The sequence below is a fragment of the Leucoraja erinacea genome, chromosome 2 (assembly GCF_028641065.1).
Source record: "Leucoraja erinacea ecotype New England chromosome 2, Leri_hhj_1, whole genome shotgun sequence".
Taxonomy (NCBI): Eukaryota; Metazoa; Chordata; class Chondrichthyes; order Rajiformes; family Rajidae; genus Leucoraja; species Leucoraja erinaceus.
Genome location: NC_073378.1, coordinates 50716722 through 50743285, shown reverse-complemented (window position 1 = coordinate 50743285; position 26564 = coordinate 50716722). Strand labels below are relative to the sequence as shown.

General features: G+C 41.5%; 1 protein-coding gene across 5 annotated transcripts in view; it reads right to left on the bottom strand.

Annotated features, from left to right (window-relative positions):
• LOC129709943 (raftlin-like) overlaps positions 1 to 26564 on the bottom strand; it is an 86241-nt gene that overhangs the window by 18023 nt on the left and 41654 nt on the right. For all 5 annotated transcript variants that reach the window (XM_055656679.1, XM_055656665.1, XM_055656673.1 and 2 more), the window contains exons 3-6: positions 22591 to 22771; positions 10377 to 10485; positions 3911 to 4508; positions 906 to 1106 (exon numbers count right to left, since the gene is read on the bottom strand). In XM_055656679.1, the coding sequence (XP_055512654.1) occupies positions 906 to 1106; positions 3911 to 4508; positions 10377 to 10485; positions 22591 to 22771 (1089 nt within the window). The remainder of the gene's footprint in view (positions 1 to 905; positions 1107 to 3910; positions 4509 to 10376; positions 10486 to 22590; positions 22772 to 26564) is intronic.

Genomic DNA, 26564 nt, shown 5'->3' with positions numbered 1-26564 from the left:
CTGCCACTACTTTTGTTGCTTGTACCTGCCACAGAAGCAGGGACTATCGCAACACTTTAGAAACATTTAGACAGGTACATGGATTGGACAGGTTTAGAGGGATATGGGCCAAATGCAGGCAGATGGGACTAGTGTTGATGGGACATGTTGGTCGGTGTGGGCAAGTTGGGCTAAAGGGCCTGTTTCCACACTGTATCATTCTATGACTCTATGAGCCATTCTGTAAAGTGCAGACGACTATGTGCTGGTGGTCTTGAAAGTCTGCCTCCACACCAACCTGACAGCCTTTACATGAGTGATATCATTCTCCATCTCCCACCAACAATTAGCAGAGGTACGTTAGCATTATAAACTAGTCAGTCATAGGGAGTCGTAAAGTGGAAGAGAGGTACAGCGTGGAATCAGGCCCTTCAACCCACCAATCAAAGCTGATCCATTGTAACCCCTTAAGAATTTTATAAGTTTCTATAAGATCCCCCGTCAATCTTCTAAATTCTAGCGAGTATAGACTCGGCTTGTACTCGCTAGAATTTAGGAGAATGAGGGGGGATCTTATAGAAACTTACAATATTCTTAAGGGGTTGGACAGGCTAGATGCAGGAAGATTGTTCCCGATGTTGGGGAAGTCCAGGACAAGGGGTCACAGCTTAAGGATAAGGGGGGTCTTTTAGGACCGAGATGAGAAAAACATTTTTCACACAGAGAGTGGTGAATCTGTGGAATTCTCTGCCACAGAGGGTAGTTGAGGCTAAGGGGGTCGGGGGGTATGGAGAGAAGGCAGGTAGAGGATACTGAGTTGGATGATCAGCCATGATCATATTGAATGGCGGTGCAGGCTCGAAGGGCCGAATGGCCTACTCCTGCACCTAATTTCTATGTTTCTATGTAAGTTTTGGTTTCCGTACCTGTCGGTGTTCCCAGACAAATCAAAGCATCCACTAACAGGGCTCCCTTAGTGAAGTGTTCTGTCATGTGATCTAGCCAGTCCGCTTCTAAACTGCTGATATCCTCTCCCTTTTTACTGATCTTCAGTGGAATTGTCGCTGTATAGTACTTGCAAGATTTCTGCTTTCGATGTTTATCGAAAAGGAGAAATATCTCATTTTCTGAAAATAAACACAAAAAAGTTTAAATCTGTAAATTTATGTTACTATTATACCATCTATAATTGTAAGTTAATAAGATAACGCGGCAATATTTCTCTACTCCTGTCTATGTATTCAGATTTTGTTTATAGAACAATTTCAAAATGTATCTTCAAAATTTGCCTCTTGGTCCACAACTTTTAAGTTCACATTCTCTTCAATTTGTTTGTTATCCACAACCTCCAGAGCTCCTCAGGATATTTCACAACATGAAAGGTTAATTTCTAAATGTGAGTTGAGCAGATATAAATAATCACCATTGGGCATTTATTGCAGCTCCCTGTGTCTGCTTCCCATCTTTGCTTATCTGATTTGCTGACATTTTCAAAGTTTGTTTAATATAAGTTTAATTGAGAATGGAATTATGGAATCTTTGGCTCTGAATAAACTTGATAAATGAATCATGGCATTGCCTAAAATGTTTGGTTTCAACATCACTAAAGCTGAAAATATGCCAACTGGAAGTGGCTCATGGGTATGTGTTTGAAGATTGCCAGTTATTGGGAAAAATATCCTGACAGTTTAAACATTTTTAGACATAACTTTATTTTGAAATAGAAATTTAAATAAAATGAATTCTCCCAAATATTTCTTTGGATTGGTTACTACTATTCAGGAGAACTGTTCCCTTTAATTCTTTAATGTACACATTCATGAAAGTGTTTAGCAAAAGTGCACATGCAACAATTACAGTTTAATGGCATGCATAGCACATAGCTTCTGGAGTTTTATTAAGTACGTCTGTTTTCTTTTATTGCGTATTTTTTTAATGCATGTTCTGAATAGTGTCCATAATCCACAGTTGTAATAAAGATCTCTGATCTGCTGTGGGAAGGGAAAGGATTATTTAGAGCTTTCAAACTTGGTCGGATTTCCCCAAAACAATACAGAAACCAACTGATTGCCATGGGCATTTGACAGTGTCCCAGATGTAGCCTGCAAAACGAACATTCAATGATTTAGGAGGGTGATAGTTTTTCAAAGCACGAAGGTCAAAGAGACACATTTACATTCTTAAAGTATGTAATTAACGACAAGGGGTGTGTTGATTTATAAAAATGTGCAGGATCATAGGAGATGATGGTGAATACTGGACTTTTTTTTTAATCCCCTTTAGTGGCAAGGGCGAAGAGACAGGCCATTAATTAAACTAAACCACGAAACAGTCAAAGAAATGGGAAACAAAAGGAAATGTTTTCTGTAGGAGACTGTTTGTGTTTTGGTCTTAGCTCAGACTGTGCAGAAATTGAATTCCTGGGTGGAGGCAGTACAACATATGTCATAGAGCCACACAGAACATAAACAAGCTCTACGTCCCATTGTGTTCATACTTCCGCAAAACTCTCCAGACCTCTATCATGTACTGTGAAAGTCCTGCTTGCTTTGACATACTTAAGGCCAACACCTCACACCAGTCAGAGTTGCCATTCCTTGGCCCAGCATACGATCTGATCTCGACCTGTTGTAAACGATAACCTTCTTCACTGTTCACTATACCACCAATTTTGGTGTAATCTACAAATTTTTGAAAAGTATTAACTACATTGTCATCCAAGTCATTAATATAGATAACTAACCACTATGGGCCCCTCTGGCACTCCACTAGTTATAGGGCTCCAATCAGAAAAATAGCCCTCAACAACTACCCTTTGACTCCCTCCTCTAGCCTTGTTCATCAATGGTTAAAATTTGTCACTACAGTTCTGGACAAATGGTGCGGAAATTACTTGGTCAATAGTCACTGAGAGTTAAATCCTCGGTCTCATAGTGATAGAGTTGTACAGCAAGGAAACAGGTCCTTCGGCCCAAATTGTCCAGAACCGACTATCATGCCTAATCTACACTAATCACACCTGCCTGCATTTGGCCCATATCCCTCTAAACCCATCCTCCCCATGTACCTGTCCAAATGATTTGGAAATATTGTGCTAGTACCTGCCTCAACTACATCCTCTGGCAGCTCATTCCATATACTTACCACACTTCGTGAAAAAAAGTTGCCACTCAGATTCCTATTAAAACTTTCCTCCATCACCTATGTCCCCTGGTTCTTGATACCCCAACCCTGGCTAAAAGTCTCTGAGCATCTACCCTATCCATTCCTCTCATGGTCTTACATAACTATAAGATCACCCCACATCTTGCAGCACTTCAAGTCCTAGCCCGCTCAACCTCTCTCTGCAGCTCAGGTTCTCGAGTCCTGGCAACATCCTTGTAAATCTTCTCTACACCCTTTGCAGCTTAACATCTTTCCTATAACAGGATGAACCAAAACTGAACAAAACACTCCCAAAACAATCCTCAATACTCAATCCTCCAAAAACAAAATACTGGAGATATCTAAAGTAAAGACAGAAGTACTCAGCTGGTCAGGCAGGTGGGGGGGTTGAGACTAATTAGAGGTGAGGGGTGTGCTGATCCGTGGGGAAGACCAAGGATGTGAGCAACGATTGTATGACTGGAATAATGTTGTCAAGAGACAAAGTGTTCAATGGTGATCCAAAAACTAAATGTTAAAATAGATTTGGAGAAGAAAATAATTTGGTGTGTCTATGCATGGGTGAAATCAGATGTTTGCTAATGCTAATGCTGTTTCTACATTTATTTCTACATTTATTGTACATATTTAATTCTGAGAATTATTAAACAAGAGTAACTACTTAGATTCATTTAAAATTAAATAGCTTTGCTAAAAATCTAACAAGATATGACAGTGGATGAATATCTTGCAGGGACTGAATCAGAGTTCAGTAAAAGCATCTCACCGCCAACATTCCTCTTTGCGATCTCCTCAGCTGTTCCTTGTTCTGAATGCACCTCCTGCTTGCTGTCATTTGCCTCAGAGGAGCTGGCCTCATTGGCTTCACAACATTCTGTAATCGGTTTCCCCTCAGCGAACTTGTTCGGTGCCATCGGAGACGGCTCACCCCCAGCTGGTCCCGCAGTAGGTAGGCTGTCTGCTGCTTCACTTTCCATTGCTTCTGCTGGTGATGAATTTACTTGCTGATCAGTAACCTTGTGTTCCACCTCACCACCAGCTGCTCTTTTATTCTCTGTCTGCTTTTCATCTTCTTCAGATTTTTGACTGGTTATTTTTGCCGTTGTTTGATCATCAACTTTCTCTTGACACTCAACAACTTGTGTTTCAGACTGGGATCCCTCCCCATGTGTTCCTTCTGCATCCTGACTTTGTGCACCTTTATCTCCATTACTATCACTCTGTTCATTCTTTTCCTCGTTGTTTTGATTCAAAATATTGTTATTTGTTGAACATTCTTCAGGCTTTGCCATTGAATTCACTGTGCAAACTCGATGTTGTACATGTCCAACAAATCGTAGGCCGTTTTTTGTCCTTTCTTGCACCTGGTTATTAATCAGAAAATAATTACTTAATTTATACATTAAAAATACTTTTGCTCTCTTAGCTCCTCTCTCCTGTAGACACAAAGAGTTTTATTGATAAACAACAGCCACCATTCCCAATCTGAGGGAGAGTTGAGCAGCATTTGAAAATCAGGACAAGAAAAAACTCTGGCCATTGGTTGTTAAGGAGCTGCAAATGGGAGGAGATGGAAATAATTTAATAGATATTTGGACAGGTACATGGATAGGAAAGGTTTGGAGGGCTACAGGCTAAATGCAGACACCATGGACAGCATGGAGGAGTTGGGCCAAAAGGCTTGTCCCTATACTGTTCACTTCCTACGCTAGGACCAAAGAATATCTGCACAGTCAATTGCGTGGCTATTTTGAGCATCAGGTGGAAGTTGTCCCGTGACCTCTCCTGGACCCTGGATCAATTATCAGTGAGCCCACGATGGCTCAGCTGGTTTGCCATTCCTCACATATAGAGTCATCTTGTGAATGTTAGCAAAGGAATTAACGCCAATGGATCATAGCCACAATCAACTTCTATTGATGGATAGTCTATGGAACTGATGCGCTACAATGCTGAGAACTATCTTCTGCACTCTGTAGCTTCCCCTTAGCTGGATCTATTGTTGTGTTTATGTATGGTTTATCTGATCTGTTTGGATAGCAGGCAAAACCAAGCTTTTCACTGTATCTTAATTTAAACCTAAGCCAAGGATTATTTGAGAAGATCAGAATCCATGTGACATTCTCTTCCCTTGGCCAAAAACACTAAATCAACTTTATGGCTCAGTACGTCCAGCTGAGATCAGCTAATTCAATACAGATTGAAGAACTGAACCAGCATGATTCAGTCTATTTGTCCGTCTTAACAAACAGTCCATTTAGCTACTGAACCACTGAATAATGAGTTTCCTTGAATAGATCATAAAAACAAAAAAAAGTGTCATGTAACATTAACAGATTCCCAAAGCTCTTATTGCTTAAACCAAAGCTTAACATTCCTCAGTCTGATGAAAAGCCATAATTAAATTTACTGGCAGACAGATTATTTTTACAACAAACAGTTAATAAGAACTGTGCTGGCATATTTTCTAATTGTAACTGATTGAATTGTGTTGAATTGACAGGTACAGAATGAAACCAGGCTAACCAAGTTCACATGTAAAATCATACTAAATCATCAAAATCATTCCTTCATACTATGTAGGAAGGAACTGCAGATGCTGGTTTACACCAAAGACACAAAATGCTGTGGGCTCAGTGGGCTAAGCAGCATCTCTGGAGAAAAGGAATAAGTGACATTTCGGGTGGAGACCCTTCTTCAGATTGGGAGTCAGTGGAGAGGGAAACTGGAGATATGAAAACGTACAGAACAAATCAGAGCTGGCACCAATGGCCATCGAGCCCACAATGTCCACTGTGTTTAATTAACGTCAACTAAATGTGTTTAAAAAATCAAGGCATAATCGAGGACGAGTCGCACCGTTGTCACTCCCACTTCTCCCCTCTCCCATCGGGGAAAAGGTATAGAAGTGTGAAAACACACACATTCAGGGACAGTTTCTTCCCAGCTGTTATCAAGCAACTGAACTTTCCTACCACAGCTGGAGAGCAGCCCTGAACTACTATCGACCTCATTGAAGGCCGTCAGACTATCTTTGATCAGACCTTTTGGGCTGCATCTGCACTAAATGTTATTCTTATTATTCCCTTTATCATGTAACTGTACACTGTAAAAGGCTTGATTGTAATCATGCAATGTCTTTCCGCTGACTGGTTAACAAGCAACAAAAGTTTTTCACTGTACATCAGAACACACGACAATAAAACAAACTCAAACTCAAAATGTATTTGATGATTGTTAAAAGTTATAGTTTTAATACATTTCCATACAGGTTCACAATCTTTTATCCGAAATTCCGAAAACCGAAAAGCTCTGAAAACCGAACATTTTTAACTGCCGGGATCGAGGCGCAAACTCGCGACCTTGCGGCCACGAGCCGAGCACTCTACCACTGATCCACCCGTTAAACGTTAAAATCTACGCTAAAAATCTTCCATTCCGAAATCCGAAATATTCCGAAATCCAAAAAAGTGTCTGGTCCCAAGGTTTTCGGATAAGAGATTGTGAACCTGTACTAACATTTTACGTGGAACAGCAGCAGTGGATTAGCCATGGTGCCAATTCTTACGCTTATTTCTTTAGTGGTGATTATCGGATTGTGGGTAAATTAATTAGCCAACGCACTGCTGCCACTTCCTGCTCAGTGGGGACAATTAAATTGATCGCAGATATTTTCCTTTAATCAGATCTCTAAAAAGAAACACTTTCCAAGACAAAAAAGGAACGTTTTTCCTGTGTCACAGCTCTACTTCCTGCTATGACTCAGGTGCAAGTCCCAAATGTATGGGCATTTGATCCATTACTTCACTATTTGTTGGATTTGAAAAATAAAGGACAATATTTCTAAATAATATTCTGTGTCAATGCCCTAGGAGACAATGGCAAGATCAGAATAGTTCTGATCATTTATACTGTTAAGCAGCGATTAAGAAACCATGTTTGATCTTTCTCTTGTAGATGCACATAATGCATCATAACAAGAGAGGGATCAAACATGGTTTTTTATTAATTGTTGCTTAACAATATTAATGATCAGGACTATTCTGATCTTGCCGTTGCCTCCTAGGGCATTGACATGGAATATTATTTTCAAACAGCTGTACCTTGGTGTGAATACCAATGGAGAATAAATGAAGAATTTATTGCATATGTTTTCTTCCCATCATCAAGGGAACAATGTATTTATTTCAGCATCTTCTCCCCCCCACTTCCAGAAAGATTTAAAAAACTAATTTATGGTGTGGGCAGTAGCAAAATAAAGAATATGAAACTATACCCTCACCATAAATTAAAACAGATCCTCTCCTGTATCACAGCTTTTACAGCTACATTTTGAATATACAGGACACAATTATAATGGAAATTTATTTCCCAGTAATGGAACTGAAACATAAATGTTATAATAATTACTAGACATTGCTTTGATTAACATGCAATTACCATAAATAATGGAGTCCTTATGTCAGCTGTAATGAAAACTTATGCCACTGAATAACTTAAGAATATTACTCTGCACCCTGACCAGTCGAAAGGCCCATATCTTGACTTCACAGATGTAATTTGAATCCATAAAGTACAAGTTTGTTGCAGAAACTTAAAGTTATTTTAAAAAATTGAATGAAATATGAACGTTAGGTCATTACTAGTTACTGTAATGGTTGCCATACAATGACTATAAATAATCATCAGGATTTATAATTGCTCTCTTTATGTAGTACAGAACAAAAGTTGATTGTATTACATCTCAGAATGTTAATTTAATAGAACATATGATGACAGCGGATGACACGAAGCTGGGGGGCAGTGTTAACTGTGAGGAGGATGCTTGGAGGCTGCAAGGTGACTTGGATAGACTGGGTGAGTGGGCAAATGCATGGCAGATGCAGTATAATGTGGATAAATTGTGAGGTTATCCACTTTGGTGGCAAAAACAGGAAAGTAGACTATTATCTGAATGGTGGCCAATTAGGAAAAGGGGAGATGCAACGAGACCTGGGTCCCGCAGCAGCTGGTGGAGAAGTTGAAGCTGTTGGGGGTTGATGCTGGCACATGTAGCTTGGTCCTGAACTTTCTGTCGCAACGGCAGCAGACAGTCAGGGTGGGCAGTAGGACATCAAAAACCATAGCCGTGAGCACTGGCTCGCCCCAAGGCTGTGTCCTAAGCCCCCTTCGTTTAGTTCATGGTACACCAGTCATTGAAAGTAGGTATGCAGGTGCAGCAGGCAGTGAGGAAAGTGAATGGTATGTTAGCATTCATAGCAAAAGGATTTGAGTATAGGAGCAGGGAGGTTCTACTGCAGTTGTACAGGGCCTTGGTGAGACTGCACCTGGAGTATTGCGTACAGTTTTGGTCTCCTAATCTGAGGAAAGACATTCTTGCCATAGAGGGAGTACAGAGAAGGTTCACAGGCAGACTGAATCCTGGGATGTCAGGACTTTCATAGGAAGAAAGACTGGATAGACTTGGCTTGTACTTGCTAGAATTTAGAAGATTGAGGGGGGATCTTATAGAAACAAAATTCTTAAGGGGTTATACAGGCTAGATGCAGGAAGATTGTTCCCGATGTTGGGGAAGTCCAGAACAAGGGATCACAGTTTAAGGGTAAGGGGGAAATCTTTTAGGACCGAGATGAGAATTTTTTGCACACAGAAAGTGGCGAGTCTGTGGAATTCTCTGCCACAGAAAGTAGTTGAGGCCAGTTCATTGGCTATATTTAAGAGGGAGTTAGATGTGGCCCTTGTGGCTAAAGGGATCAGGGGGAATGGAGAGAAGGCAGGTACAGGACACTGAGTTGGATGATCAGCCATGATCACATTGAATGGCAGTGCAGGCTCGAAGGGCCGAGTGGCCTACTCCTGCACCTATTTTCTATGGTTCTATGTTTCTACGTTTCTATATACAAGGCCAACAGTGAATCAGTGTTTCAGTATCATTTTGTGCTAATTGCATGGTCTAATGAAGGTACTGAACTGACACTTTAAGAAGCACACATCTCGATTTCAGATGAGTGGCAGTGCATTGGCTTCATTCCCGCAGGTGAAACAGCTGATATATCGTTGAACTCTGCTGGTGCTTGTACAACCTCAAACTCCCAAATCCACTGTCAGAATACTTTGCTGACGGTGAGTAAGGAGGAAATTGGATTATTTCTGTTCATCATTTTGTGTTCCACGAAGGCCTATTATGATCCAAATGGTGATTGTGAAAAATGAAAACAACTGTGAATTGCAGATTGGAGAGGGCTTGAATGCAGCCACACTGAATGCCAAGTGAAAATTTGTAGGAAGGGTAGCCCACAGTGTGGCTCAGTGGAGTAACTTCACTAGGAGAATGTGCACTGTCTTCCTGGTAGAAAACGATTGCTTCATGCTCTGTGGGATCAGTGCCTTCCCCTGAACCAGGACCTGTACAGTTTTAGTGATCTACTGGAGGGCTGATTTCCCGCAACTGTCAGATCTAATATCTCTTATCCACAACCATGATAGTAACAGACTGAAATTCCATCATGGGACACAGACATTGGGATTTGATGGAAGTTGTTCCAATGCCCATCTAACATTGCCCCATGGTTTGGTCCAAATCTGGAATTAGGCAAAACGCGCAAGAACTCAGTGGTTCTGGCAGCATCTGGGGAGGGAATGGACAGGCAACATTTCAAGTCCGGCCCCTTTTTTAGACTCCGAAGGGATTTTGAATGGAATGAAGTTGGCCACCATTTCCATTCTGGAGTGGCTTGGGTCCAAGGAGTGTACAAGTCATTTCGTTGTGGCAAACTGCTCACTGACCCTTGTAAACAAAGGTCATTGAACTGAAACATTCATTATCTTTTCATGGATGGTGCTTGACCTGCTAAGTGGTTCCAAAACCTCTTGTTTTCTTTCTGCACATAAACAATTGGAAGGATATAATTGCTGGGGCCTTATTTTAAAACAGAGGCACTGATTGTACCTGAAGAATATCCCTATTGCCAGCATGTTATCAAGGTTCTCAGTAAATCTCAAACTAGTTAAAAGCCTCAACAGTTGAAAAAAGGTGGAAGGAATGAAGAGGAAGTTATGTTTACTAAGGGAAGAACCCGCTATAAGGTTATCTAGCAGCCAAATCTAAGAACTTACCGAGTTCTCATTTTGATAACACCTGCAAATATACAGATTAAGAACGTTATTTGTTGCACGTCAACAACACCAAAGCCATTATGAAAAGTTTAATAATAAAAGATTTGTGTTCTTACTTTTTGTAGGACATCTGCTAGCCCTGTGAAATTAGCTGGTTGGTCGGCCAATGAACACAATTCTACTTCAAGGCTGCTTGGTTCAGTCTTAAACTGATTTTCTTCTGAGCTGGAGAGATTGTAGAACAATAAGTATTTTACCATGATCATCAGACACTAACACCAGTTATTTCACATGTTTTAAATTATTTTGTTTTATTCACACAGCGATCACAGAGTCATACATAGTGGAAACAGGCCCTTTGGCCCAACGTGCCCACACCTGCCTACATTTGGGCCATATCCCTCCAAATCTGTCCTATCCATGTACCTGTTTCTTAAATGTTGCAATAGTACCTGCCTCAACTACCTCCTCCGGCAGCTAGTTTCATGCACCCACCATCCTTTGTGTGAAAAGGTTACCCCTCAGGTTCCTATTAAATCTTTCCCTCCTCACCTTAAACCTGTGTCCTCTAGTTCTCGATTTCCCTACTCTGGGTAAGAGACTACCTATTCCACTCATGATTTTGTACACCTCTTTAAGATCACCCCCTCATCGTCCTCCGCTCCAAGGTATAGAGTCCTAGCCTGCTTAACCTCTCCCCATAGCTTAGGCTCTCGAGTCCTGGCAACATCCTCGTAAATCTTCTCTGCAACCTTTCCAGTTTGACGTCTTTCCTATAACATGGTGCCCAGAACTGAACACATTACTCTAAATGCAGCCTCACCAACATGTTATACGTATAACTGTAACACGACCTCCCAACATCTATATTCAATACTCTGACTGATGAAGACCAACATGGGTATTCAGACAGTAGACCTGGTTCATAAGCTGAGGATTTCACCATCTAAGATTAATTGGCCTCTGTAAATTGTCCTTTGTATGCCGGGAGTGTATATGTGAAAGTGCGATAAGACAGAACCAGTGTGTACGGGTGATCAATGGTCAGCGAGGACTTGGTGAGCCAAAGAAAGGGCCCGTTTCCATGCTGCATCTTTCAATCAAATAAAATTTGCTAAAAAGCTACATGTTGCATCATTTGCTAATGTTACTGAAAAAAGCACAGACAATTACAAGAAATGTCATCCTTTTGTGCATCCGATTCTTTAACTAACATTAGCAATGAGATTCACAAGCTCTATATTGGTCATTGGTAATGCATTTTTACAGCCAGCATGGCATAGAATTAGGATCACAACTGACATGCCACATGATAGCAACAAAGTGTTACCTACAGGGACTGCTCTGTGAAAAATCTGCCAGTTTCATTTATATGCTGCAAGCGAATTGCATGCACTCATAACAGTTCCATAATTAAGGACTTAAGAAGAATTAAACTAGCACCAGGTCTGCCATGAGGAGAGTGTAGCCAGCAACTGCCCTCAATTTTAATCCCAAGTCACAAAAGATATTTCTGTTGGCTGCATGCTTGGAAAAGTCATACTGTGTTAAATTGGGGGCTAATACCAGAAAAATGTTTGAAAACAGTCATAAACTGGAATACGGTGATAACAATCAAACCAAGTGCCAAGGCTAGAAATCTAATACAAAAACAGAAAATGTTGGAAAAGATTCAGCAGTTGTGGAAAAATAAATAGAGGTCAAACACCCTTCAGTTGACCTGCTGAATGTTTCTTGCATTTTTGTGCCCTGATTGCTCTTAATACTGGTTTCAGGCAGACACGGAGCCCATTCAAAATCATTATCAGATACTATGAGGTACTGTCAAATATTAAGAATCAGATGAAGATGCTGGATAAGTTACAGCTTTATCACGTTCAATATTTTGAATTTGAGTCGTCACATAGATACTGCATATGTCTTGTTCTCTAATAAAACCCTCACATTTGTTGAGTTATTTATCTGCTTGCTCAGTGACATCAAACTTAGTAAATGTTAGTAATTTATGGATCCAAGGCCAACTGAGGGGGAGTAAAAGGCATTATGCTTCCAATGGGGCTTTTAGATAGAATTTAGATAGAATTTATTACCACACAACCAGGGTCGGTGGAATTTGAGTTGTCAGCAGCGATACAATAATAAAGAACACACAACCACAATAAAAATGTAACACAAACATCCACCACAGCATTCATCACTGTGGTGGAAGGCACAAAATTTGGCCAGTCCTCCTCCATTTCCCCCCCGTGGACAGGACCAGAGTCCAGAGTCAGTCCAGGATCGGCTCTTCCTCACCGGAGACCGCGGCTTTAAGTTGTTGTAGGCCGCAGGCCAGCGGTCGAGATTTAAATTCTCCGCCGCAGCCAGAAGCACCGTAGACTGCAGGGCCGGCGGTCAAAGCTCCCCTCCAGGGGTGATGGTAAGTCCATGCCGGCCCCGCGGTAAAAGTTGGCCGCGGGCCGGCAGTGATGGCTTCTTCTTCCCCCGGGTCACCCACGAGGGATCCCGGGCTGTAGACGCCGCACCAGCTGGAGCTGTGCAGACCGCGGCTTCAGGCCGCGACTTCAGGCTGCCGGCTGCCCCGGGCCAGCGAAACGGAGCGCTCCCCTCCAGCAAGGGCTCACCAGCTCCACAACGAGAGTCCACGCTGCGCCCGCCGCTGAAGCCCCGGGCCCGTCTCCGGGAAAGGCCGCGCCGATCCTTGATGTTAGGCCACGGGGGAGGCGACCTGGAAAAAGTCGCCTCTCCATGGAGGAGGCGACCGAAACGGTTTCCCCCTTACCCCCCACACAAAACACACCGAGAAACATCAAACACATACTTTAAAACATACTTTTGTAGAAGTTTGCGAGATTCATGTAGACATGCTGTATTTTCTCAGTCTCAAGAAATAGAGGCATTGGTGTGCCTTGTTGACTGTTGCATCAATAGGGTTGGTCCATGACAGATCATTGGTAATATTAACGTCAAGGAACTTGAAGCTCTCAACCATCTCCACTTTGGCACCATTGGTGCTGATTGGGGCATGTACTCCATCATGCTTCCTGAAGTCAATAACTAGCTTCAAAATTAGAAACTAAAAGGATGCTATCACTTTGCTGGGGGCGCATTACAAACTTTCCAAATTCAATAGGAGAATGAGGAAGACAGATGGATAGATATCAGAGAGATGCAATAAAAAATAGGGTTTTCATACTGGGGGAATTCAGTTTCCCAGATGATAACTGGGATGTCCATAGTGCAAAGACTTTTCAGGGGAAGAACTCTTGCGTCCAGGAGAACTATTTGACGCAGTATGTAGATAGACTAACAAGGGAAGGAGCATTACTGGAATTTATCTTGGGACAATTAGCTGGTCCAGTGGAGGGAGTGCCATTGATTAGAAATAAGTAATCATAACTATATATTTGAAGTGGTTATGGAAAATGATAGAGGTGGACCAGAAATAAAGATGGGAAAAGGTCAATTTCATCAATATAAGGGAGAACTTGGCAAAGTTGGATTGGGAACATCTACTTGCAGATAAGTTTAGGTCTAAAGGGTGTGAAGCATTCAAAGGAGGAAAAACCAAGAGGACAAGCAATTCCCTGTTGCATTTGCCTGCAGAAATCATTGAAGTTCACGAGTAAACCATTGGACTCTCCTAGGAGTTTCCAAAGGACGTGAGCAGCTTTTTCTTTAAGACGTGAATAAATGATCAGGATAAGGACCGTAGACAATCCCTATATCAAACAAACAGAATAATAAAATATTTCATCAGAAAATTAATTTGAAATGCTGTGAACATCTACTTGCAGTACACAAGAGTGGTTCGTATTTCAAAGCATAAGCTAAATGTTGTGCAATTTCTCACTACAATTGTAAACTGCTGGGTACCTCATGAGGAGATTGGAATTTGACCTACTACCCGCAACAGTCTCGTATAAGAGAACAAATAGGATTAATAGCCCATATTATTTCTCCTAGAATAAAACAAAAAACACTGGAAATACTCATCAGGTGGCATTGGTGGAAAGACAAACCAGATTTCTCTGGTTTTGGGTGCAAGAAAGTGTTCAGGTTCAAGTTCACTGTCATATACACACATTCAGTAAGGACCAGGTACGATGGGCATGCTTGCAGCAGCATCACAGGCATATAGACTCAGACAAACATAAAAATCAAATAATACACAAATTACACATAAACGTTCAAAAAGAAAGCAGTGCAAAGAAAATACATTAGTTTTGTTTTGACATGAACATTCCAGGTTGAAGACCCTTCGCCTGACCTAAAAAGATTTCACTTCCCACAGATGCTGCCTGCTCCGTTGAAAGTTTTCACATTTTCTAATTTTATTTCAAGTTTCAAGCATCTGTTTGTCACTACACAATCCCTTGCTATATACTGCTGAATAAAGTCCAAATTCAACATTCGAGACAGAAGCCTGGGCTCATTTGATGCACCACAGAAGTCTCTTGGAGATTAAGTTTTGATCCTACTATGCATCATACTATATTGATCCTAAAAATGCCCATGGTACAAAAACTGTCAATGCCAAGATGAGCTAAGTAACTTCAAATACTGGTGCAAAGGTTGTAGATCGAGTCACGAGACAAGAATATGTAATTGTCATATGTACCGAAACATATAAATTAAATTCTCACTTTCAGCAGGTTTCATTTAGGAAACCACTTAGGAAACCTGAAAGGAAACCTCTGGAGACTTTGCGCCCCACCCAAGGTTTCCGTGCGGTTCCCGGAGGTTGCAGGTGGTTGTTGGAAGTTGCAGGTAGTGGAAGCAGGTAGGGAGACTGACAAAAACCTCCGGGAACCGCACAGAAACCTTGGGTGGGGCGCAAAGTCTCCAGAGGTTTCTGTTCAGGTTTCCTAAGTGGGACAGGGGCATAGCATGTCTGTAAACACAGTACATCTCTGTAAATACAGATAACACAATTAAAAAAAAAAGTTAAATAAATTAAAAAATATATATTAATACAAAACAATGCCCGAAGTGCCAAATGCAACTGACACAGTTTGTAGTTCGAAGTTTAGTATTCAAAAGCTTGACCTTCTTCTTGATGACAGGAGTAATAGGAAACCGTGGTCAGGTTGGTGAGGGGCCTTGATGATGGCCGCTGCTAATTTGATGCCCCTATAGATCCCTTCGATGTTGGGGAGGTGAGTACCTGTGATGGACTGGGTAGTCCCCACCACATTTTGTTATCTCCAAAGTTCCTGTGCGTTTGAGTTGCCAAACCAGGCCTTGATGCAACCAGTCAATATGCTCTCTACCATAGAGCTGTAGAAGCTCAAGAGAGTATTCGTCCACACACTGAATCTCCTCAATCTTCTACGGAGGTAGAGGCATTGATGGACTTTCTTTATGATTGCATCAGTTGTGCTGGGCCCACGAAAGATATTAATAGATAAAGCACGTTCAGGAACTTAAAGCGTTGCCTCTCTGCACCACTGACCTATAAATGAAACGGGTTTGTGGATCCCAGGCCTTCCTCTTCTAAAGTTAACCTCCTTGGTCAGCTCCTTGGTCTTAATGACGTTGCGAACAAGGTTGTTGTCCTGGCACCATTCAATCAGGCAATCGATCTCCCTCCCATAGTCCGAGTCAACATTATCTGTGCAGGTATTTTGTCCAACAATGGTGGTGTCGTTGGTAAATGTAAAGATGGAGTTGGAACTGTGTTCGGCTGAACAGTCATGGGTATAGAGCGAGTAGAGCAAGGGACTGAGCACACAGCCTTCAGGTACCCCAAGATGTCAACAGTGAACAATGCTGGTGTATTTCAAGAAAGGTGTTCTGCAGAATAAATGATTTTCTGCTGTGACGAAACCCTTAGGTTTTCATATTTTCAAGCAACAGAAAACAACATTTGGACTAAATTAACAATCTGGATTCAATCACGGGAAGAAAATGCAGCATATTACTATCTTCCCCACGATAATGCTTGGAACAGATCCTTTTTACATCATTACTAGCTCAACGCTATAAAAGTGCTGTGCTCCATGCTGCTTGGAATGAATTACTGTTCCAGTAAATTTGTGAAGACCATGGTTCAATAAACCCAAGGTGACAATCCTGACTTGACTTGTCTGAATGACACATTTCCTTCCACTTTGCAACGAGTGACATTCTGTGTGTGCACACTGACTGCTCATTATCATGGTGACTGAAAGGTCATGGCCCCTTCCACGCACAGCTTCCATAATTTAAACAGAAGTGCAACCAGAGGGCACAGAACTAGACCAGGAACCAGATGCAGCAGTTCATTGACTTACATGGGGAATTGCACATTGGCTTGTAAGGGCTGAGGATGTTTTCCCACAGCTAATGAAGCATTGGGGTTGAGTTCATGTTGGGGATGCAGTAAGTTTGCAGCTTCTACAATCTTGGCCTCCCAACAAGATTTCATCGGCAGCAGCCGTTCGTCTGGAATCTCCTAGACATTGACGTTTTCCAAATGGTGGTTTAGATCTCCCCTCCCCACAACCCCACCATAATTAAAAGTAAAATATTTTATTGTGTTTACATCACCAGACTGCAACCCAAAGGCTTGATGGTATAAGATGTCTGACAGTAGATAATCTATTGGACAGTGAAGCTGGCAGCCACTGGCATTTCAAGTAAGGAATATTGCCAACTTAATGACCACCGTACAGCATGTCTCCAATGACACTTACCAACTTCTAGAAACTCACCCCAGAACGGATATAATCAGGTTGCATCGCAACTTGGTTTGGGAACAGTTCAGCCCTGGAGCACAAGGAATTGCAGTGAGTTGTGGATGTAGCCCACTCCATCGCGCAGACCAGCCTGCCCTCTATCAACATCTACATTTCACACTTACTCGGGAAAGCAGCCAACATACTCTGGTCCTCCCTTCTGCTCCCCTCTCCCACTGGGCAGAAGATACTGTACAAAAGCTTGAAAGCACGTACCACCAGATTCAGGTACAGCTTCTATCCCGCAGTTGTATGAGTACTGAACAGTCCTCCAGTAAGCCAGGGCACAGTTCCAATCTTCCAACCTACCTCATTGCACTCCTTGGACTTTTTCTCTATAACAGTAACACTATAATGTTGCACTTTGGTATTTTTCTCTTTCACTACCTGTTATACCTGTGCATGACTAGATTGTACTCATTAATAGCATGATCTGAATTGACTGAATAACTTGCAAATAGAAACATAGTAAATAGGTGCAGGAGTAGGCCATTCGGCCCTTCGAGCCTGCACTGCCATTCAATATGATCATGGCTGATCATCCAACTCAGTATCCTGTACCTGCCTTCTCTCCAAACCCCCTGATCCCTTTAGCCACAAGGGCCACATCTAACTCCCTCTTAAATATAGCCAATGAACTGGCCTCAACTACCTTCTGCCGCAGAGAATTCCAGAGATTCACCACTCTCTGTGTGAAAAATGTTTTCCTCATCTCGGTTCTAAAAGATTTCCCCCTTATCCTTAAACTGTGACCCCTTGTACTGGACTTCCCCAACATCGGGAACAATCTTCCTGCATCTAGCCTGTCCAACCCCTTAAGAATTTTGTAAGCTTCTATAAGATCCCCCCTCAATCTTCTAATCTTCTAATATTCCTTACTTGAAATGCCAGTGGTTGCCAGCTTCACTGTCCAATAGATTATCTACTGTCAGACATCTTATACCATCTCACCTTTGGGTGGTACTCTGGTGATGTTAACACAATAAAATAGAAGCTTTTCGCTGGATCTCAGTAAAACCTGACAATAATAAACGAATACCAAAACCAACATTGGAAGATCATTGGATGGGGAGGGGTGGTCCTGATGGAGGCAAGTACCAGCCAGCACCATAATAAATGATGAGATAGGCTTGGGAGGCCATCGCTGACACCCACACTTTTTTTCCTGTAACCATCCTAATGGTCTTGTGCTGCACTTTTGTTTGGAAACAAGCTCATTTCATTTAAGGATAAATTAAAATAATATTTTCTTCATAATATTAATACATAGAGTATTTCACACATGAACAAGTACAATTAAGATCACATGGTTTGTTAATTTGAAATGACAAGGTAATTCATATCTGGAATAAGCTGCCAGAGGAACTTGTAGAAGAGGATGCAATTATGACTTTCAAAAAACATTTGGACAGATATTTGGATAGGAAGGGTTTAGAGGGCTATGAGCCAAATGGGACCAACCCAGTATGACAATGTGGTCAGCATGGACATGATGGGCCAAAGGTCCTGTTTCCGTGCTGCATAGTTCCATTACTCTGCCATAATGTAACGTTTCCTCAAAATGGTAGATTTGTTGTTTATTAGTTCATCATGTCTTTATGGTTAGCAGTGCTATTTTGTGGTCTGCAACATTATAAAAATATATTTAACAATGTTACTAATGATAGAAGATAAAATAAATATTTTTCCATTAAATTACTTATAATTATATTAATTATTTAAAGAATGTAAATTTGGAATAATTGCTTCAATTTCTTGATTCATCGTGCATTCATGGCACATTCCAAAAATATTTAACATTTGTTTCCCAAGAAATTAAAACAGTACTTATGAAGAACATTTTCATTACCATGAATAATGTAAAGTTTCATGTTGTTTTAATACCCAAATAGAGGGGAAGCAAGGAGAAAGTCGCATTTGTATTTACAGTAATAACTAAATGTGTAAGTCAGTGTGAAGTCTTAAAACTACTAATCAAAATTTGAAATATCACCATTTGCATGCTAATATAATAATTTTAAAAATGTGTAAAAGCTTCAAGAAAGGAATAAGGAAGTTTAACTGCAGTGTGAAGCACTTTGTCCATTCTGATCATGGGTTTATGTCTGCGAAATGCATCTATTTTTCTTTTCCACAAATGATGATGAATGTGAGTGCTTAGAAATTGCACTTCACTTTTATTTGGTGCACTTAACATGTTTAGCAAAGAGCACCAACAAGACTCACCAAAAAGGGAGCCTCACAATTTGTCCTTATAACATTGAAGGGGATGATTTGGCCAAGTTTCAGAGCAATTCCATTTATTTCCCTGAATTCTTTTCTCACACATGCCCATTCATCCCCCACTGTTTCTCTCACCATCCACCTACATTAGGAGTAATTTACAGTGCCCATTTAAACTAACAACAAGCATGTCTTTAGGATATGAGAGGAAACCAGAGCACCCGACAGAAACCATTATCAAATGAGAGCAGGCTAATTCTACAAAGGCAGCATCAAACCCAGTCGCTGGGCCTGTGGGCAGCTGCAATACCTGCAGAGGCACAAATCGGGTTATCCTTATTTTATGAAATCGCTATCATAGTTCTCTCCCATTTAGCTGCAGTGGAACATGACTAATGGGTTCTAGGAAGTGTGTCAATCCAATTAAAGCTGATGGAAAATGAAGGCAATGGAGGTGGGTGGAAGCAGAAAATAAGAACAAGCGAGGAAAGAGAACAAATAATGGAGAAATTGGACTACACATAGGGTGAATTGCATCCAAATCAGCCTGAACTAACTTCCCAATGGGCAGCACCTCAGTGTAAAATGGATGCATAACAATTTAGAGCGAACTGCAATATATGATCATTTGGTTCCTTATATTCATATATAGTTATTTGATAACTGACACATGTATAATGAAAATATTCTTAACGATATTGAAAAGATTTATGAATATCAGAAATCCCCTGAGATGGAATTGGGGCAGCACAGTGGCTCAGTGGTAGAGTTAGAAACATAGAAAACAGGTGCTGGAGTAGGCCATTTTGGCCCTTTGAGCCAGCACCTCCATTCAATATGATCTTGGCTGATCATCCAGAATCAGTACCTGTTCCTGCTTTCTCCCCATATCCCTTGATTCCGTTAGCCCTAAGAGCTCTCTCTTGAAAACATCCTGTGAATTGGCCTACACTGCCTTCTGTGGCAGAGAATTCCACAGATTCACAACTCTCTGGGTGGGAAAGGTTTTTCCTCATCTCAGTCCTAAATGGTCTACTCCTTATTCTTAAACTGTGTGACCCCTGGTTCTGGATTCCACCAACATCGGGAACATTTTTCCTGCATATAGTCTGTCCAATCCTTTAAGAATTTTGTATGTTTCTATATGAATGCCTCTCATTCTTCTAAATTCCAGTGAATACAAGCCCAGTCGACTAATTCTTTCATCATATGTCAATCCCGCCATCCCGGAAATTAACCTGATGAACCTACGCTGCACTCCCTCAATAGCAAGAATGTCCTTCCTCAAATCAGGAGACCAAAACTGCAAACAATACTCCAGGTGTGGTCTCACCAGGGCCCTGTACAACTGCAGGAGGACCTCCTTGCTCCTAAACTCACATCCTCTCGCTATGAAGGCCAACATGCCATTAGCTTTCTTCACCGCCTGCTGAACCTGCATGCTTACTTTCAGTGACTGATGTACAAGCACACCTAGGTCTCGTTGCACCTCGCCTTTTCCTAATCTGACACCATTCAGGTAATAAGTGTTTAAGAAGGAACTGCAGATGCTGGAAAATCAAAGGTAAACAAAAGTGCTGGAGAAACTCAGCGGGTGCAGCAGCATCTGCCTTCCTGTTCTTGCTACCAAAGTGGATAACCTCACATTTATCCACAATATACTGCATCTGCTCATCTAACCTATCCAAGACACCCTGCAGCCTCATAGCATCCTCATCGCAGCTCACTCTGCCACCCAGCTTTGTGTCATCCGCAAACTTGGAGATGTTACATTTAATTCCCTCGTCTAAATCGTTAATATATATTGTAAATAGCTGGGGTCCCAGCACCGAGCCTTGCGGCATCCCACCAGTCACTGCCTGCCATTCTGAAAAGGACCCGTTAATTCCTACTTTGCTTCCTGTCTGCCAACCAGTTCTCTATCCATGTCAATCCCTACCCCCCAATACCATGTGCTCTCATTTTGCATACTAATATCTTTTGTGGGACATTTTCAAAGACTTTTTGAAAGTCCAGATACACCACATCCACTGGCTCTCCCAGTTTCCGTGCTGTATCTCTAAACCAGTGTGTGAACGGGCAATCGCTGGCGGGCGCACTCTCGATGAGAGGGAGGGAGGGAGAGAGGAAGGGTAAACTTACTAATCTCTAATTGTCTCTGTATTCATCCCTTACTCCTTTCACGAAAATCAACCTATAAAGTGTCATGATGTCAACGAATTTATGGGATAATACTGAATCCTGCGATTTTCGGTGCGGCTTCACGGCACCAGAGACCCAGGTTTGATCCTGACTACGGATGCTGTCTGTACGGAGTTTGTACGTTTTCTCTGTGAGCGCATGGGTCTTCTCCAGGTGACCACAAAATTGGCTTCCGTAAAATTGTAAATTGTCCCTACTGTGTAGGATAGTGGTACCGTACGGGGTGATCGCTGGTCAGCGTGAACTCGATGGGCCGAAGGGCCTATTTCCACGCTGTATCCCTAAAGTCTAAAGTCTAATTGTTTTTGGTCTAGAGATTTATTGTTATTCTTTTAAATATCAAATGTAACTTTTTTGAACATCTTTGTACAACGGCCACACTGACCCAAGGAATTGTGCAACATACAGAGCAAGTAACGGTTAAACTAATATAAGAATTTAATGCTGTGCCTTTGAGATAATAACAAGATTTTTCGATTGTCTCCATTACCATAGAGAAAGTAGACTTTGTGTCTAAAGTTATTGTACATGTGTTTTGAAAATCTACCTGGCTTTGGTTTAAAGAAAAATGTTCAACCATTGAATTCAGCTTTCAGCTTAATTTATATCAGCAGATAATTCTGCCATTTATGCTTTAAAGTGCAAGTTTGCCATATCCTCATGGAAAAGAATGAAAGGTATATTTTTCTTTTGAATGTGAGCCCAAGGATTTATTAAGAAAATATTGATTGTATTCCTTTGGTTGCAATATGAACAATTATCCCTTGGGTTACTGACGTGACCTTAAGTGGGTAATTACAGCTCAATTACATTAGTAATCTTGGGCAAAGATCTGCTCCGATAACCCTTGACTAGACATTGTTTATATAATATTGCACAAAGTCATTTAGATAATATCCTTTTTTTTGATAAAGAAAAGGACATTTTCACAACATTTTCAGTCCATAATCCAAAACTTCATTTAAAACAACTTCTTCAAGATGATAGCCAGTTCTTTCTGAATGATATTATTTCCTATGAACTTGAAACTCCTGATATGCACGGTACTGGATAAATAACTTAAATATTTATATTGTTAAATAACCCTTTGTCCACAAAAAAAAACAAAGCTAAGTTTACCGTAAAGATAATCCATTTTAGTAACCCAATGCTTGTGTTAATTTCTCTATTATTTGGCCTACTTTACCTCACTGATGCCTTGATCAAAATGGCTCTGAACATTTTCGCTGGTGGAGTTTTCTTCTGCCCATCAATGGACTGTATGAAAGGGTGAAAAGCAGCCAGCACAAAGCCCTTCTGGTAGAGTTCCTGCAGCTGATCAGGAAGATCACGTATGGAGGAGAGCTTGACTGCAGATGATTCCACATCTGAAGAGACACCACACAAAAAAGAACACAGAGGATTAGAAATCAATAGAATTAACACGTCAATCATTTTCCAGCCAAACGTCTAAACTGGATCTCCCCAGTACAACATTCTACCAAGTAAGTCAGTCTCTTAGTATCACGGTGGTGGATGGAGAAAAAGGTTGATGCATGTCAATGGACGTGAGCTCACCCCCTGCTACCCTGGATGCGCTCAAAAACATTTGAGGTTAGTTATGGGAAGCACCTCGGCACACGGACATGGAGCAGTGGCTGCGGGAGACGAGAAAATGCCGCGTTTGCGTCGGTGGCAGATCGAAATGTCGGTGGAATGGGCAGCTGGAATGGCCAGCTACAATAGCTAGGGAATCACATAGAGCAAACACTGTTGGAAGCCCAACAGAAGTCGGCGAACATGCAGATCGACCACTGCCTGCAGCAGATGCATGGAACAGGGGGTGGGGGGGGGGGGGGGGGGGGGGGGGGGGGGGGGAGGGGACGGTGGAGGAAGGCACTGGGCCAGGCTGACCCCAACATCACTGATGCAGAGCCGCTGCCAGGACAACAGGCCTGTAGGGCCATGAAATGACTCGACATTTTTAAGAACTTGATTCTTGAAAAGTACAAGATGACACCAAAAAACATAGTGACTCTTTGAGTATTGCATCAGAAGAAATCTAACATTTCTTTACACTACCATTGAACAAGCATAATTATTTTGTTTTATTAATTACTTTGTTTTATTGCCAACTGGAAAAGAGTTACATTCAAAATATCAAATATACAGCAGTATATCCAAGGACTTAACTTCCTAGTCAATTGTTGCTGTAAATGATTTTTGGAACATACAATGTGCATACTATTTAGCAGCAGCTGGTAGTTAATTATCATGTTTTAAGATTGTGGCACCATTGCCAAAACCTACTCTAATAGTAATTCATTAGCGTCACCTTTTCCACAGGAGTGAAAAGAGGTCTATTTTGCTTATCTGGTTTTCTTCCAACAGTGTTCAGTGTGGTACAGAAATCTGACTTGACTGTGAAAGGTTCTTATAACTCTGTCACTTTAGCACTTGTCTGATGCAAAGATGTACTTGAATCTCTTGAGCTATAGAATATGACGGCAGACTAGAAAGCTTCTTACTGTTTAATGATTCCCATGTGTACTGGCTCTTTGCCAAAGCAGAGTTGTCTTTCAAAGTTGCCGGTTATCTTTTAAAACACAGGAAAAGCAGCCTCAGCTGTGCTTACATTTATTATTTGTTTGAATCTTAGGTTTGCCATGACAATTTGGCATAGGATTGCTTTCAAAACAAATTCATTACTGGAGAATAATTAGTCAAATTAATTTGTCCCTTATGATGTATGAGGCTTAACAGGAGGAAGTCAATTGACTCTAAACCATTTTATGCAATTTCTGTGGACCAACAGGACAAATGAATAAATATCCCAGACATACTCAGTATGAAATTCCTCGACTCTCAATATTAACATGATCGAGATAGGCTTTAGCTAAAGTAAAGATATAATGCAATCACAGGGAAGTATATTAAAATAGCAATGTCGGAGACTCACAAAATCCATCTCATTTCTTTTATTTGATTATATAGAAAGCCAACATCAAACCTTCAAATGGTTTAACATTATTGGGCATAAAACATTGGAAAAGGTCTACATTTGCAGACCAGGATACAAGATTTGATTGCACTTTGACCATTGGTCAGGTGCAGTGGTTACCAATGTGGACAAGGTGTGATCAGAAAAGAATGGGGAGGCAAAGCTAACTCCAATAGGTTCCTTCTCCTGACCAAATGCTTGGACCACAGTCTTGTCATAAGTTTCATTAAAGGGCCAATAACTGGACACCATGGCAATATACTTAGTCCATGCACTGGCTCCTGCTAGATTATATTATTGTGCAAGTGAGGAACCGTGATAAAATTCACATCACTCACGCCATCAAGGTACAAATGACCGCTGGACTGACCTCACCTAATGAGTTCAGTTCTCTTGGTTTAGTTTAGTTATTTAGTTTAGAGATACAGAGCGGAAACAGGCCCTTCGGCCCACTGAGTCCACGCTGACCAGTGATTGCCGTACACAAACACTATCCTACACACATTCAGGATAATTTACCATTTACCGAAGCCAATTAACCTCAAACCTGTATGCCTTTGGAGTGCGGGAGGAAACCGGAGCACCCAGAGAAAACCCATGCAGGTCATAGGGAGAACGTAAAGCTCCGTGCAGACAAGCACCCGTAATCAGGATCTTACCCGTGACTCTGGCGCTGTAAGGCATCAACTCTACCGCTGCGCCACCGTACCGCCCATCTTCACCAACCTGACCCCAAAATATCTTCACATTAGAAATATTGCCGCAAGAAGATCACTAGGGAAGCTGTCAAGAATCGCAAAGAGGTTGCTCTTCTCAGACAATGCCTCACAGATAACCTGTCAACCAGCAGCCTACCGGACGGAGCCATCGAGTGTCCACAGTTTGTGATCTGCCCTGGATTCAGCATCATCAACGCCTGCGAAGAGAAGCTTGGCTTTTCTACCAAAAACCAGCAGGACTAGTTTATTGAGAATGACCAAAAGACAGAGGAACTGATTAAAATGCAAATACCAGGCATCTCTGGATTGGAAAAAAAAGAACAGCACCTGAAGGAGAAAACCCGTGATCTAAAGAGCAAACAAATGGGAGGTTTAGGAACTCATTGACAGCCATGACGTGAGTAGGTGTGGCCGTGGTATTAAGGCTATATATATATGGCCACAAAACCCAAACCCTATCCAAGGGCAGAAGTCAATGCCCACTGGAAGAAACACTCTGCTACTTACAAAAAGATTGCTCTGCTGTCGGCCACAAGGAATGTCATCCTTGGGTCTTTCTAAATGGCCTCCTCTCAGTGGTTGAAGAGCTGCCTTAAGTGCAGTGGTGTGTCTTCCATCCATTGAGAAACACAGTGGACATGATCACCACCACACAATTCATAGGCTCAATGGGCTGTGGACCAGGATTTTTAAATGGGATTTATGTAGATGGCTGTCATGGACAGGGAGAGTTGAATACCTTGATTCCATGCAATATGATTCTAGTTCTCTAACTCTAGAAATCATCAACCACCATACATGATATTTTGTAAGGTGTAGGAAGGAACTGCAGAACGCAGATGCTGGTTTAAACCGAACAGGGACACACAATGCTGGAGCGGGAGGGCCAGCATCTCTGGAGAGAAGGAATGGGTGACGTTTCAGATGGAGACCCTTCTTCTGATCTTCAAAAGGTCTAGACCCAAAACGTCACTGATTCCTTCTCTTCAGAGATGCTGCCCGTCTCGCTGAGTTACTCCAGCATTTTGTGTCTATCTATGATCTTTTGTAACATAAACTTCATCGACCAGCAAGGATTACTTTGTACTCTCCTCAAATTTGACAGTCCACATTTTAACTTAATGATAGCATGCAGACTACGATATAAACCAAATGGTCTAAATAGAGCTGATTTCAGCGAAGACCAGTGACTACAACAAAATTACAACACTTCACTCAATCTTTCTTACTGTAACAAATTTACTTCAAGTGCAAAGCTGATGTTCAGAATTAATCTCATGGAAAGGTAGGACCCTCGGAAGTGTTGTTATTGCAGAGGCAATAAGGAATCCAGGTACATATTTTCCTGAAAGTTGAATCGCTGGTGGTTAAGGTGGTGAAGAAGGCTTTTGATGCTCTGGCATCCATCAGTCAGGGAATTGAGTATGGAACTTGCAAGGTTCAAAAATCCAATTTTCTGGG